The sequence below is a fragment of the Rhineura floridana genome, chromosome 2 (genome assembly GCF_030035675.1).
Source record: "Rhineura floridana isolate rRhiFlo1 chromosome 2, rRhiFlo1.hap2, whole genome shotgun sequence".
NCBI classification, from domain to species: Eukaryota; Metazoa; Chordata; class Lepidosauria; order Squamata; family Rhineuridae; genus Rhineura; species Rhineura floridana.
Genome location: NC_084481.1, coordinates 225,780,009 through 225,793,974, shown reverse-complemented (window position 1 = coordinate 225,793,974; position 13,966 = coordinate 225,780,009). Strand labels below are relative to the sequence as shown.

Genomic DNA, 13,966 nt, shown 5'->3' with positions numbered 1-13,966 from the left:
ACTATTTTATATAGTTACAGGTATTGTTGTATGTATCTATTTATGTGCTAGTTATTTTCGAAAACCTGGAGTGTATCTTATACATACTATATATGTATAATAAATTATATAATATGTGAGAATTGTTTGTATTCTTAGCAGAATCCGGCAAGGGAGCGACTTGCTTTTCATCAAGATTAAGGAGTGAGACAAGAATTAGGAAAAATCCCTGAGGACAAGCTCAACATTGAGCTTTTCAGAAAATTCCATCCCTCGTCTTTTATGTACTTTAGCATCACTGAAGCCCAAGCAAGAAGTCTGAGGGGAGAAAATCTGTGAATGGGCTTACATTTTGTCACTAGCAGAGTCCTGCTTTAATTGAAAGCGCTGGCTGAGCAAACACTGTTTGCAGTTCTCTGTGTAATGACCTATTTTTCTCTCTCATGCGGCCTATTAATTTTTCACTTGTTGTCAAGTGTGTTTCAATTAAAAACTAAATAGAACAAATCCAAGATGAGGATTTTACTATACCCAAGAACTGTTGCAAATATTCTTCTGACCACTTAAGATATCTTATTTGAGGAGTGCTTTTCTGGCACTCGCCTCCTTTTCTGTGGGACACTTCAGGCATTACGTTCTTAAGGTGTGTTAAGTGCACACTTAAAGAAAGAAAGAAAAAATGCAATTGGCACCTTTTTGCAAAGACTGACACCTTTGCGTGTAAGCTAGAAGAGGAGTCTGAATGAACTGCAGCTTCCTGTCGAGAATATATAGAGATAAAATCCAAGTATGCTGCTGGACAGAACACATCCATAGTGCAGAAGATAGTCATCAATGGCTATTAGCCACAATGGCTATGCTCTACCTCCACTGTCAGAGGAAGTATGCTTCTAAGAACATAAGAAGAGCCTGCTGGATCAGGCCAGTGGCCCATCTAGTCCAGCATCCTGTTCTCACAGTGGCCAACCAGGTGCCTGGGGGAAGCCCGCAAGCAGGACCCGAGTGCAAGAACACTCTCCCCTCCTGAGGCTTCCGGCAACTGGTCTTCAGAAGCATGCTGCCTCTGACTAGGGTGGCAGAGCACAGCCATCATGGCTAGTAGCCATTGATAGCCCTGTCCTCCATGAATTTGTCTAATCTTCTTTTAAAGCTGTCCAAGCTGGTGGCCATTACTGCATCTTGTGGGAGCAAATTCCATAGTTTAACTATGCGCTGAGTAAAGAAGTACTTCCTTTTGTCTGTCCTGAATCTTCCAACATTCAGCTTCTTTGAATGTCCACGAGTTCTAGTATTATGAGAGAGGGAGAAGAACTTTTCTCTATCCACTTTCTCAATGCCATGCATAATTTTATACACTTCTATCATGTCTCCTCTGACCCGCCTTTTCTCTAAACTAAAAAGCCCCAAATGCTGCAACCTTTCCTCGTAAGGGAGTCGCTCCATCCCCTTGATCATTCTGGTTGCCCTCTTCTGAACCTTTTCCAACTCTATAATATCCTTTTTGAGATGAGGCGACCAGAACTGTACACAGTATTCCAAATGCGGCCGCACCATAGATTTATACAACGGCATTATGATATCGGCTGTTTTATTTTCAATACCTTTCCTAATTATCACTAGCATGGAATTTGCCTTTTTCACAGCTGCCGCACACTGGGTCGACATTTTCATCGTGCTGTCCACTACAACCCCGAGGTCTCTCTCCTGGTCGGTCACCGCCAGTTCAGACCCCATGAGCGTATATGTGAAATTCAGAATTTTTGCTCCAATATGCATAATTTTACACTTGTTTATATTGAATTGCATTTGCCATTTTTCCGCCCATTCACTCAGTTTGGAGAGATCTTTTTGGAGCTCTTCGCAATCCCTTTTTGTTTTAACAACCCTGAAAAATTTAGTGTCGTCAGCAAACTTGGCCACTTCACTGCTCACTCCTAATTCTAGGTCATTAATGAACAAGTTGAAAAGTACAGGTCCCAATACCGATGGGATAAGAGGAGAGGTCCTCTTGTGGATAAGAAATTGGTTAAGAAGCAGAAAGCAGAGAGTAGGAATAAATGGACAGTTCTCCCAATGGAGGGCTGTAGAAAGTGGAGTCCCTCAAGGATCGGTATTGGGACCTGTACTTTTCAACTTGTTCATTAATGACCTAGAATTAGGAGTGAGCAGTGAAGTGGCCAAGTTTGCTGACGACACTAAATTGTTCAGGGTTGTTAAAACAAAAAGGGATTGCGAAGAGCTCCAAAAAGACCTCTCCAAACTGAGTGAATGGGCAGAAAAATGGCAAATGCAATTCAATATAAACAAGTGTAAAATTATGCATATTGGAGCAAAAAATCTGAATTTCACATATACGCTCATGGGGTCTGAACTGGCGGTGACCGACCAGGAGAGAGACCTCGGGGTTGTAGTGGACAGCACGATGAAAATGTCGACCCAGTGTGCGGCAGCTGTGAAAAAGGCAAATTCCATGCTAGTGATAATTAGGAAAGGTATTGAAAATAAAACAGCCGATATCATAATGCCATTGTATAAATCTATGGTGCGGCCGCATTTGGAATACTGTGTACAGTTCTGGTCGCCTCATCTCAAAAAGGATATTATAGAGTTGGAAAAGGTTCAGAAGAGGGCAACCAGAATGATCAAGGGGATGGAGCGACTCCCTTACGAGGAAAGGTTGCAGCATTTGGGGCTTTTTAGTTTAGAGAAAAGGCGGATCAGAGGAGACATGATAGAAGTGTATAAAATTATGCATGGCATTGAGAAAGTGGATAGAGAAAAGTTCTTCTCCCTCTCTCATAATACTAGAACTCGTGGACATTCAAAGAAGCTGAATGTTGGAAGATTCAGGACAGACAAAAGGAAGTACTTCTTTACTCAGCGCATAGTTAAACTATGGAATTTGCTCCCACAAGATGCAGTAATGGCCACCAGCTTGGACGGCTTTAAAAGAAGATTAGACAAATTCATGGAGGACAGGGCTATCAATGGCTACTAGCCATGATGGCTGTGCTCTGCCACCCTAGTCAGAGGCAGCATGCTTCTGAAAACCAGTTGCTGGAAGCCTCAGGAGGGGAGAGTGTTCTTGCACTCGGGTCCTGCTTGCGGGCTTCCCCCAGGCACCTGGTTGGCCACTGTGAGAACAGGATGCTGGACTAGATGGGCCACTGGCCTGATCCAGCAGGCTCTTCTTATGTTCTTATGTTCTTATGATCCTTGAGGGACTCCACTTTTTGCAGCCCTCCATTGGGAGAACTGTCCGTTTATTCCTACTCTCTGCTTTCTGCTTCTTAACCAATTCCTTATCCACAAGAGGACCTCTCCTCTTATTCCATGACTGCTAAGCTTCCTCAGAAGTCTTTGGTGAGGTACCTTGTCAAACGCTTTTTGAAAGTCTAAGTACACTATGTCCACTGGATCACCTCTATATGCTTGTTGACACTCTCAAAGAATTCTAATAGGTTACTGAGACAGGACTTTCCCTTGCAGAAGCCATGCTGGCTCTGCTTCAGCAAGGCTTGTTCTTCTATGTGCTTAGTTAATCTAGCTTTAATAATACTTTCTACCAGTTTTCCAGGGACAGAATACTTCTCAATACCAGTGGCTGCAAATCACAAGTGGGGAGAATGCAGTTGCACTCAGAACCCACTTGGGGGTTTCCCAGAGGCATAAAGTTGGTCACTGTGAGAAGAACAGGATGCTGGACTAGATGAACCTTTGGTCTGATCCAGCAAGGCTCTTCTTATGTGCTTTTGTGCTGTTTTGGATTGGGACTGGAGAGATGTAGGTGCAAATTTCGGCTTGTCTATTAAGGTCCTTGAGTGACATTTAGTCCCCATGTCTCACATACCCTAAAGGATTGGTGTGGAAAGCTCCTTAGAGGAAGGGTGGGATTTAAATAAATAAATGACGACAACGATGATGATGATGATGAATGAGGGTGTTCCTTCTAAGCTTTCATTGGCTGGTTGGATTTTAATGGTTTTGCTTCATTGCAGTATCAGATTGTAATTCTCGGGGATTATGTATGCTGCCTTGACTGCCCTGCAGCATTAGAAAGACAGGGTCAGGAAGATATTAGAAATAGCAGCCAGCACGTTGGGGTAGAGCCATGGAGCCCTCCTCCCAATATGTGTTTGGCTCCAGCTTGCCAGGATGAGGCTGGGAAAAGGTGGTGGTGAGGCACAGACACACCAGTGGAAGACCTGGACTGGCTCTGCCGATGCATCCACACAGCCCCAGCCTCACTGCCATCCTGCCCCACCATATCCAGATGAAGCTGTAGCGATGCGAAGTCAAGAGAGGGCGGCTCCACAGCTAAGGTCCACCACACCACCCACCATTGTATCAGCGATAAATGAGTAAGAACCAAATCCACAGCATAACAGCAGGATGCTATACAGACAGACCTGGCATCCTCAAATGGTGCTGAGAGATTTTAACCTGCTCTTTGCACCAATGCTAAGAGAGCTATTCGTGCATCGACATCACTACTTCTTATTTGGCCCAGGTGGTGATGCAAATGCAGTTCTACCTAGTCTAAGCCCAAACCTTCATCTGTTCCTTCACTCAACACACTGGCTATTTTGCTCCTGGACACAAACCCACAGAGCTATTTTAGGAAGACACACTTTCTTCATGACGTATTGGCCAGCCGTTATTTTTAAATCCTCACGTTCCCATACAATTCTCATTTTCTGTCACCATAGGAACCTTGCTGCAAAGGTTTAAATATAGAATCTCCCCCTGCCCCCACCCCCAAGGGATATACAATTCCTCCCTTCTCCTTTCATTACGTGGATTGTAAAGAAGGGAATTAAAGTTCTCATAACGGAACACTTTTACTGCCTGAAATGTACTATATGAGGCTGGAGTGAATAAGGCTATAATGTAATAAATCCCACTGAGAAGAATGAGATGAGCTTCTTTTTGAGGCATCCATTGACTAAAACTGTAGCAGTGCCTATGGCAGAGCTAGGCAACGTGGTGCCCTTCAGATGTTGTAGATTCTAACTAGGGGTGAGCGAATATGTACATTTCAGTTTCTGGCAATTTCTCACTTTTCCAGTTTTAACTTCAGTTTTCTATATTTCCATATCAGTTTGCTTAAAAAAAAAGTCCCTATGAAAATTCACCAGCATGAAAATTCATCAGCGATTTCTCCTCATATACACATTTTTGTATGCATTCTTCTATGTTGTTTCCCCTAATATATGCATTTTATGCACACTTTACCTTAGCATGTGCACTTCTGTACAACTTTCTTGGCTAGAATCTGCACTGCAAAATTGAGAGAAGTGTGAATTTCAAATATGGTTGTGTCTCAGTTCACATCAAGTTTCAGGAAGTGTGAATTGGGTAAGTCCACCTTTAAATGTGAACTGAATCAAATTTATCCTGCATCCCAAATGACAACTCCCATCAGCCCCAGCCAGCATGGCCCGTAGTCAAGGACGATGGGAGCTGTAGTCTGACAACATGTGGAGGGCACCATGTTGGCTGACCCTGGCCTTTGGTCCCAGACTTGGAGAGGACAAATCCTGCTAAACATTGCACTGCAGTTATCTATTTCATCCAACTGTTGAGAAAAGATAAATATGCTAATATATTCCTTGAAGCTTCATGGGGTCGGGAAATAACAGCAGATAACTAGAAAGGCCACAGAGAATTTATATATATGAAATCTAAAAGCCAAAGTAGGAAGAAGCAGCCACAAGCATCACATATATCCACCATCAGTAAGTGGTAAAGGAAAAATTATGTGAAATAATTTGATAAAGGAAAAAGGATTCAGGATATTAAAGAGAGAACGTTTTGAAGGGGTGGCATTGTGAGTGTTGTACCAAACACTATCCAACCTCTGCTGTATAGTAATAATTTTTTCAGTAGCACCTTAAAAGTTCAATGATTTAGATATTGCACATTTTTTAATCTTTTGTTTTAACACTCTATTTTCCATTAAATGTGTTTTGTTAACAGTTTGTAAAAATCACACTTGTATTTGTTCCTTAGGCCAGTGGTGAGAAGCCTTTGGCTCACACCCCTAATTAAACCAGGCCAAAATCTGAATTAGGCTCATGAGACTGTTTTCTCCAAACCAGACCTACCTTCCCAACATCTGACATCACATGTGATGTTAGGTGGGGGTCAGGTAAAGATGTCGCTGGGATTGGCTGATGCACCTGCAAACAGACTTCAAAGGGACTCTCCCTCAGTGCCCATCAGCTGATCGGTGCTGAGAGTGCACCTTCAAAGGAGCTTCTCTCAGCACCAATCAGCTGATGGCACTGAGAACGGATTTATCAACTGATTTGTCAACTGCACATCTTCAAATGAGCTTCCTCTTAGCACCAGTCAGCTGACTTCAAAGGGGCTTAGCTTTCCATTCATTTTGTTATTTCCTTTATTTGTGGTTCTCTCTTTTCTGTTCTTTTTTTAAACAACTATTTTTGCGCTGCCTGGGATGGTGAAGGCAGCAGGAGTGGAATTCATTTTAGCAGTTACTCCTGAAGCATATCATTTTAAGAACATAAGAACAGCCTGCTTGATCAGGCCAATGGCCCATCTAGTCCAGGATTTTGTTCTCACAGTGGCCAACCTGATGCCCCCGGGGTGCTCTGAATGTTGAGACGCTTGGGTGGGGGGATAGCAGTTGTGACAAAAATGGTGGCAGTCATTCTCCCCACTCCAGAATGTCCTCCAGAATGACATAACATCCAGGGCATTCTGAGAGAAAAATGGCAGCTGTCAAAGTCGCCTCTGCTGCTGCCACCACTGATAATATAGTGCACTACCAATAGGGTAAGACCTCAACCCTTGAATGGGATGAATGGGATGAAAGGAAGTCCCATTCCTACCCATTTGCACCTCTGTCCAATCAATTTGGAACAAATGAAAATTAAATGACACCAAATAGGCTGCATATTTAGTTCTATTTCAAATTGGTTTTAAGATGAATGTGCACCCTGACAATGCACAGAGAGAAAGTTTGGTGGCCTTGAGTTCTACCTATGTCATGCAATGCACCTTGATGCTCCTGTCCAACAGAACCTCTGCAGAGCAATAAGGACTGCCCATGAGGAACTCTTTCAACTTAGGAACGTGGGAAGCTGCCTTAAATACTGAGTCTGACCATTGGTTCATCTAGCTCAGTATTGTCTACACTGACTGGCAGCAACTCTCCAGAGTTTCAGGCAGGAGTCTTTCTCAGCCTAGCTGGAGATCCCCAAGACTGAACCTATGACCTTTTGCCTGTAAAGCATGTGCTCTATCACTGAGCCAAGGCCTCTCCCCAACACTAAAATCCCACCAACGGGCTCTTTGGAGGAGGAATTGTAAGATCTCAATCTAGCCTCCCTATTTCCCTCTCAAAGAGTTGACTGGCAGGACTATAGCCTTTTGATTTGCAGGAATATAGTTTTTCATTTGAAATGTGGTGATGGAGGAGAGGTTTGCAGATACCATGGACTGCGAAAAAGACAAATAATTGGGTGTTAAAACCATTTAAACCAGAACTAGAAGCAAAAATGATGAAACTGAAGTTATCATACTTGGACACTTAATGAGAAGACATGATTCACTAGAAAAGACAATAATGCCAGGAAAAACAGAAGGGAGTAGAAAAAGAGGAACACCAAACAAGAGATGGATTGATTCCATAAAGGAAGCCACAGACCTGAACTTACAAGATCTGAACAGGATGGTTCACGACAAATGCTTTTGGAGGTCGCTGATTCATAGGGTCGCCATAAGTTGTAATCGACTTGAAGGCACTTAACAACAACAGTGTTAAAAAGACTCCAGTATTTTTTGGGGGGGAATCAATTTTGCAGCCCAAGTGATTAGAGAGGAGAATTGTGCATGCAACAGTTGCTTATGTGCATATCCATGTAATTACATACATGCAGAAAACCTACTTCTGTGTCAGAACTGCCCTAGATGGATCAGGCAATAATGGTTTAGCAGCATGATGTATCTAGTCTTTACTGCACAGACACATCATAAGCTATGTTACAAAAGAGATGAGCTAAAGTGCCAATCCATTTAGAATACCACTTGCCTTGCTAAGAGCTAATAGTTTCTGTGACCTATACAAATTATGCACTTAAGCAGTTTGCATGTGTTTTGTTCATCTTGCATATTTCTGCTTTTGTCAGCCAAGGAGGGAGTTCAGAGTTATGAAACCATGTCCCACGGCTGGTTCCTGGAAATTCTTAACTTCTCTTATATTCTCAGCCTTAAGGACTCGAAGACTGGTTTTTCAAAAAAGGAAAAAATATCTCAGACTGTTGAATTCTGCTCTAGTTTAGAGAAAAGGCAAGTAAGAGGCAACATGATGGAAGTGTATCAAATTATGCATGGTATGGAGAAAATGGAGAGAGAAATCTCTCTCTCTCTCTCTCCCCAATGAAGCTGTATGTTGAAATATTCAGGAGACAGAAGAAACTACCCTGCTTCCACCACAGGCCCTAATGATCCCCATCTTGGATGGCTTTAAAAGAGGATAAGAGAAATTCATGGAGTCGGAGATTGTATGCTTCCGAATGCCAGTTCCTGGAAACCACAGGAGGGGGCAGCACTCTTACACTCAGGTCCTGTTCATGGGCTTCCCATGGGCATCTGGTTGGCCACTGTGAGAACAGGATGCTGGACCCAATGGGCCACCAGCCTGATCCAGCAGGCCCTCCTTATTTTTATGTTCGTAATACACATATCACTAACCCACAGGACACAGCCCATCCTACCCTTCAAAAAAAATCAAGTACAGTTCATACTACATAGCACTTAGAGATTTTTGAAATATTAAGCAGTATATAAATGCTTTAAAATATAAATAAATAAATAAATACACAATTTTTTATTGAACAAAAAAGGAATTCTGCATGGTTATACCACTCCTGCATCAAAAGTGCACATTGGTTTGAACGTAACAGCAACTCGGGTTTTACACACACACACACACACACACTTATACCTTCTCTGTGTCGATCCCTTTGGACATGGACCATGTGGAGACGATATAATCCATGACCCGTTCACTAAGGCCTTTGGGGACTTGGTATAACTTTAAGAAATCTCTCACGTTGTTCAACATCTCGTGATAGCGGTTAGTGTTGGCATACATTTGTTGGAAAATTGTGGTGACATTCCCAAAAATAGTTGCATAAAGAAGAGCTGAAAGAGAGCCATAAAAAAAATTAAGATCAAACAAATACTGTTGGCATTCACATAAACTGCCCAAGTCATGCTCCTTGTTTCAACAGGCATCTTGGGAGCTCTGTGGGGCAAAATGTCATCCATGACAGTTGCCTCTAGGAACATGTGGGACTCTGGGAAACACAGATGGCAGATAAGACTGCCTGGAGTTTTGCTCTGGAGTTGGCCCACACCAGAGATCTCCTAGAATTCTGCCCAGTTTGGATTTGGTTCCAACTTTGCCATTAATTCGCTTATTCTCAATTGTTGAGGATCAGATTTTAATGTAGCAAATTTTCACAGCTACATTTGAAAACAGACTTTGTTTTAAAAAATCTGCCTTTAAATCACCAATTGTAAAAATGATAATTATTGGTATTTCCTTTAGAAATATTGGTATTTCCTTTAAAATATCAATATTAATATCAATATTTTTTCTGAGCAAAAAAATGCAACCCACAGATCAGTACAAGCAGCAGCTAGTGGATATGAAACAAACGCAAATCGATGCCAGCCTGTTAGGGTGACAGAATGCTTTTGAACCAGCACTGGCCAATGGATCCCATCCTTAGCCCACACCATCAAAAAATGGCAAAAGAAAGACATTGATGGTGATTGCCATCACTGCTGCGCCACCAGGTAAGTGAGGAGGGGGAAAGACCTACAGGGAGGTGTGTGGGCAGGAAGGGAGGAGAACGGTCCCTGTTCCTTTCTTTGAAAGTTTTTACAGAGGTTGTTGGACATTTATTTATTTATTTATTACATTTGTATACCGCCCCATAGCTGAAGCTCTCTGGGCAAAGCTGGAGCTCAGTAACTTCTGGGGGAAAATTTGATGCGGCAAGGACCTGCTCCTTTCCAGAGCTGGCTGGGGCTGATGGGAGTTGTAGTTCAAAAAAGTAACTTTTCCAAGCTCTGCTCCTTTCCTCCCACATGCTGCCTGGTTAAGTTACTGGGTGGGATGAATACCTCCTTAATTTTGCCAGAAGAAAGAAAAGGAGAGCCATTCATGACCGGTGGAAAGGGAATAAGTGGGCTGCTTTTTCTTTCTTTTTTACTTAGTACAGAAAAAGGAATTAATCCCCTCCCTCCCTTCCTTGCCAGGTGGCAGGAAGAAAAATAAGCAAGAGTGTAAGGGGAGAGTGTGAGTGTCTGGTGGGTAGGGATGGGTGAGATGTTCGAATCTACAAATTTGCTCTTTCCGAAACAATATGAGAACCAAAACACAGCCGTCCTTCCAAATTGGCACATATTTGAACTTTACAATGCAGCCCGCCAACCAAACAATGTTTACAAAAATGCATATGTTAGGGCAGCCTTTCCCAACCGGTGTGCCTCCAGATGTTGTTGGACCACAACTCCCATCAGCCTCAGCCAGCATTGCCAATGGCTGAGGCTGATGGGAGTTGTGGTCCAACAACATCTGGAGGCTCAACGGTTGGGAAAGGCTGTGTTAGGGGAAATGGCTTGCACAAAAATGTGCACATTAGTCAAAACTGCCTACAGACACGTGTTTACAAGGAGAAATTCATACTAACATGCTGGAGAATTTTGATGAGGATTTTTTAAGGGAAAAAAATCTGTAAATTGCTGCAGAAATTTGGACAGCTGAATTTAAGTTTGGAAAAATGAGAAACCAAGAGAACGAAAGCTGACAGATCTTGCCAACCCTACTGGTGGTGGTGGGGAGAGCAACTTACCTAGCTCCCCTTCCCAAGCTTGGCAGTGCCCCGGGTAAAGATATAAGGAACTGAGGGAGTCTCAGAGGATGATGACAAGGGAGGGGTCCTTTTCTGTTCTGGCTCCCCATCTGTGGAATGTGCTCCCCTGTGAGGTCCGCCTGGCGCCTTCATTGTCATCTTTTTGGTGCAACGTAAAGACGTGTACCTTTTCTCCCAGGCATTTGATAGACTGAGATGATGTTTTGTTTTAATATGCTGCCATATCTTCCTGTGGCTGCGTAGGGGTGCTATTGCTATTGTTTTGTTGTTGTTTATTGTTATGCTTTTATAGTGTGTTTCATTTGTTTTTGTTTTAACATTGTGTAAGTCGCTTGGGGATCTTTGGGGATCAAGCGACTAATCAATCTAAGATAAAAGAATAATAACAATAATAATAACAATAGTAATAATAATAACAACAACTGAATTTTACACATGCTCAGAGGTGAGCAGTATGCATCCATGTGTCCTGGAAAAACTGATGCTTCTCAAAGCATGCGAAAAGCTGAATCCTTTGAGTGATTAGGCATGCACATGATTGCTAAGATGTGTCAGAGGCCAGCGTGCAAGTTTTTTTTAAAAAAAAATGCAAGGCCATAATTCTGTTGGAATGATTGGAAAAACAGGCCAAAACCACTGGAATTAATAGAAGATCCTTCCAAGTAATTGTGTTTAGGGCTGAGTACCATTATGATGGAATATTAATTTTCTCCAAAGGGGTAGTGTAATGGTGGGGTAAGCACATATATAAACTCTGTGCTATTTTTAAATTAGCTTTGCTTGAAAGTGGGCACTGTGTTGGAACATAGTGCTGTGTGTAATTAACCATTCTAAAAGTATCCATTCTAAAAGCTGCCCTATTTTTCCATCTCCTAGTGTAGAACAGATTTTCTACAGACCTGAATGGCATGCATTTTTAAATTCAGCGAAGAAAATTTCCCCACCACAATCCAGATCCTAAGACTTGCGGAAGTCCTCATGAAACAAATGGGACTTGCGCCCAAGTAAAATGGCCAGGGCCCAAAGGCTACGATGTATCCTAACACAATGCCTCTTTATTCAGAAGTTAAGTCCCACTATGCTCAATGGGACTCCCAAGTAACTGTGTACAGGATTCATTATTTATTTGGTTTATATTGCATTTTTGACTAGTTCAGTTTCATAGGAACACAGAAACGTGGGAAGCTTGTTTTGTCCATCTACGTCAGTATTGTCTACACTGACTGGCAGTGGCTCTCCAGAGTTTCAGATAAGGAGACACTTCCAGCCCTACCTGAAGATGCTGGGGATTGAACCTGTGACCTTCTGCATGCAAGGCAGAGGCTCTAACACTGAGCTACAGCCCTTCTCCTAAACAAGCATTAAGTTCCATTGAGGTCAGTGGAGCTTACCTTCATTCGAACCAGCCTGCCTATTGAGATCACCTGCAGAGGCCCTGCGGTGAGTCCCAACAGCCCCAAAATATGCTTGGTTGGGACCAGGGAGAGAAATCATATCAGCAAAACCCAGTATTGTAGTAGCAAATTCAGAAGTGCAAGGTCCTTTCATGATAGTCACAGCCACACACCCCTCCCTCTTTTTTTGCTGCTGAGTTGAGAATGAGATTCTGGTGAATGCCTTCTCCCACAACAACAGATGTCCCTAGGAGCCAATAAGCACAGAAGAGGAGAGTGTTAGCTACTGAAAAGAGTCTTCTTGGTGGCTGACTCACCTCCTTTCTCTCTGATTGGCTCCAATCAGCAGGAGAGGACAAGGAAGCATATTAGAGGACCCTTCTCAATAGCCAATATAGTCCCATTTCATGCTGATTGGCTTATAGGATGCTGGAGACATACGGACCCTGCTAGGACCCGGCTCCCAAAAAAGTAAGGGGTCTAAGACCCCCTGAGACCCTGGATGACTACACCACTGGCAAAACCATGCCTAAATGTGGTGTGCCCCCTTTTGCAACACACCCATCTCCTTCTTGTATAAACAGCATTCCTTACCTCCTCCCCTCCATCTCCCACTGCCCAAACACACAGAGTAGTATACAATACTGGTCTTACTCAGAGTAGATCCACTGAAGTTAAAAACATGTAGGTTCATCCATTTCGATGGGCCTACTCTGAGCAGGATGTAGCTGATTACAAGCCATATTGTCTCACATGAACAGCTGAGACTCCAAAGTCTAGTATTTCATAAATCCCACAGCAGCTTAACTCATCAGTAATGGTAGAGCAACAAAAATAAAACAAATACAGCAGAGCAATCAACGAGTAATAGAAAAGGAAAATACACAATATTGTACGTGACCCTCTTCCCTTCCTCAACAGCAACAGTCATATCAAGATACATACACACAAAGGAAGGTATTCAAAGCTAGTCCTGCTCAGAAAAGGCCCACTGAAGTTAAGCAACAAGACTAACTTAGGTTCAGCGATTTCAATGGATCAACTCTGAGTAGGACTTAGTGGACGACAACCCAATGTGCAGGACAAAGCAGCTAAACCACCACCATGCCCACAATTGCTTATAGTACTGGTGGCTATGATTTCCCCCACTATACCTCAGATGCTGATCTTGCAGTGACACCAGGGACTACCCTGAAGATGACAATGGCTCTCCCATCTCTCACCTGGAAGTAGGGTTGCCAGGTCCAGGACCTGAGACTGATCCTGTATCTTTAGCAGAAGAGAAATTCAGCCAAGTGCAGGTGCTCTTGCAACACTGTAATGGGAAAAACCACAAGGTGGAATTCTCCCTTCTCCCTGTACAACTTTTAAAGATACAGAAGACTTCTTGGAGGCTGGGCCTGGCAACCAAGAGGACTTCTGTATCTTTAAAAGTTGTGCAGGGGAAGGGAGAAGTCCACCTTGTGGTTTTTCCCATTACAGTGTTGCAAGAACACCTGCACTTGGCTGAATTTCTCTTCTCCTAAAGATACAGGATCAGTCTCAGGCCCTGAGCCTGGCAACCCTACCTGGAAGTGTTCTCCACCCCACTCAAGGGTACCTTTTCTTCCCTGATTCTTACCCAAGGATCCCTTTGTATTGCCAATCACCACAAGAAATCTAGATGTACATCAAGAT

At 43.0% G+C, this 13,966-nt stretch overlaps 1 protein-coding gene across 2 annotated transcripts in view; it reads right to left on the bottom strand.

The window, feature by feature from the left end:
* Positions 1-13,966, bottom strand: part of KCNH5 (potassium voltage-gated channel subfamily H member 5) — a 282,255-nt gene that overhangs the window by 96,587 nt on the left and 171,702 nt on the right. For both annotated transcript variants that reach the window (XM_061613287.1, XM_061613288.1), the window contains exon 8: positions 8,954-9,153. In XM_061613287.1, coding sequence (XP_061469271.1) covers positions 8,954-9,153 — 200 coding nt within the window. The remainder of the gene's footprint in view (positions 1-8,953; positions 9,154-13,966) is intronic.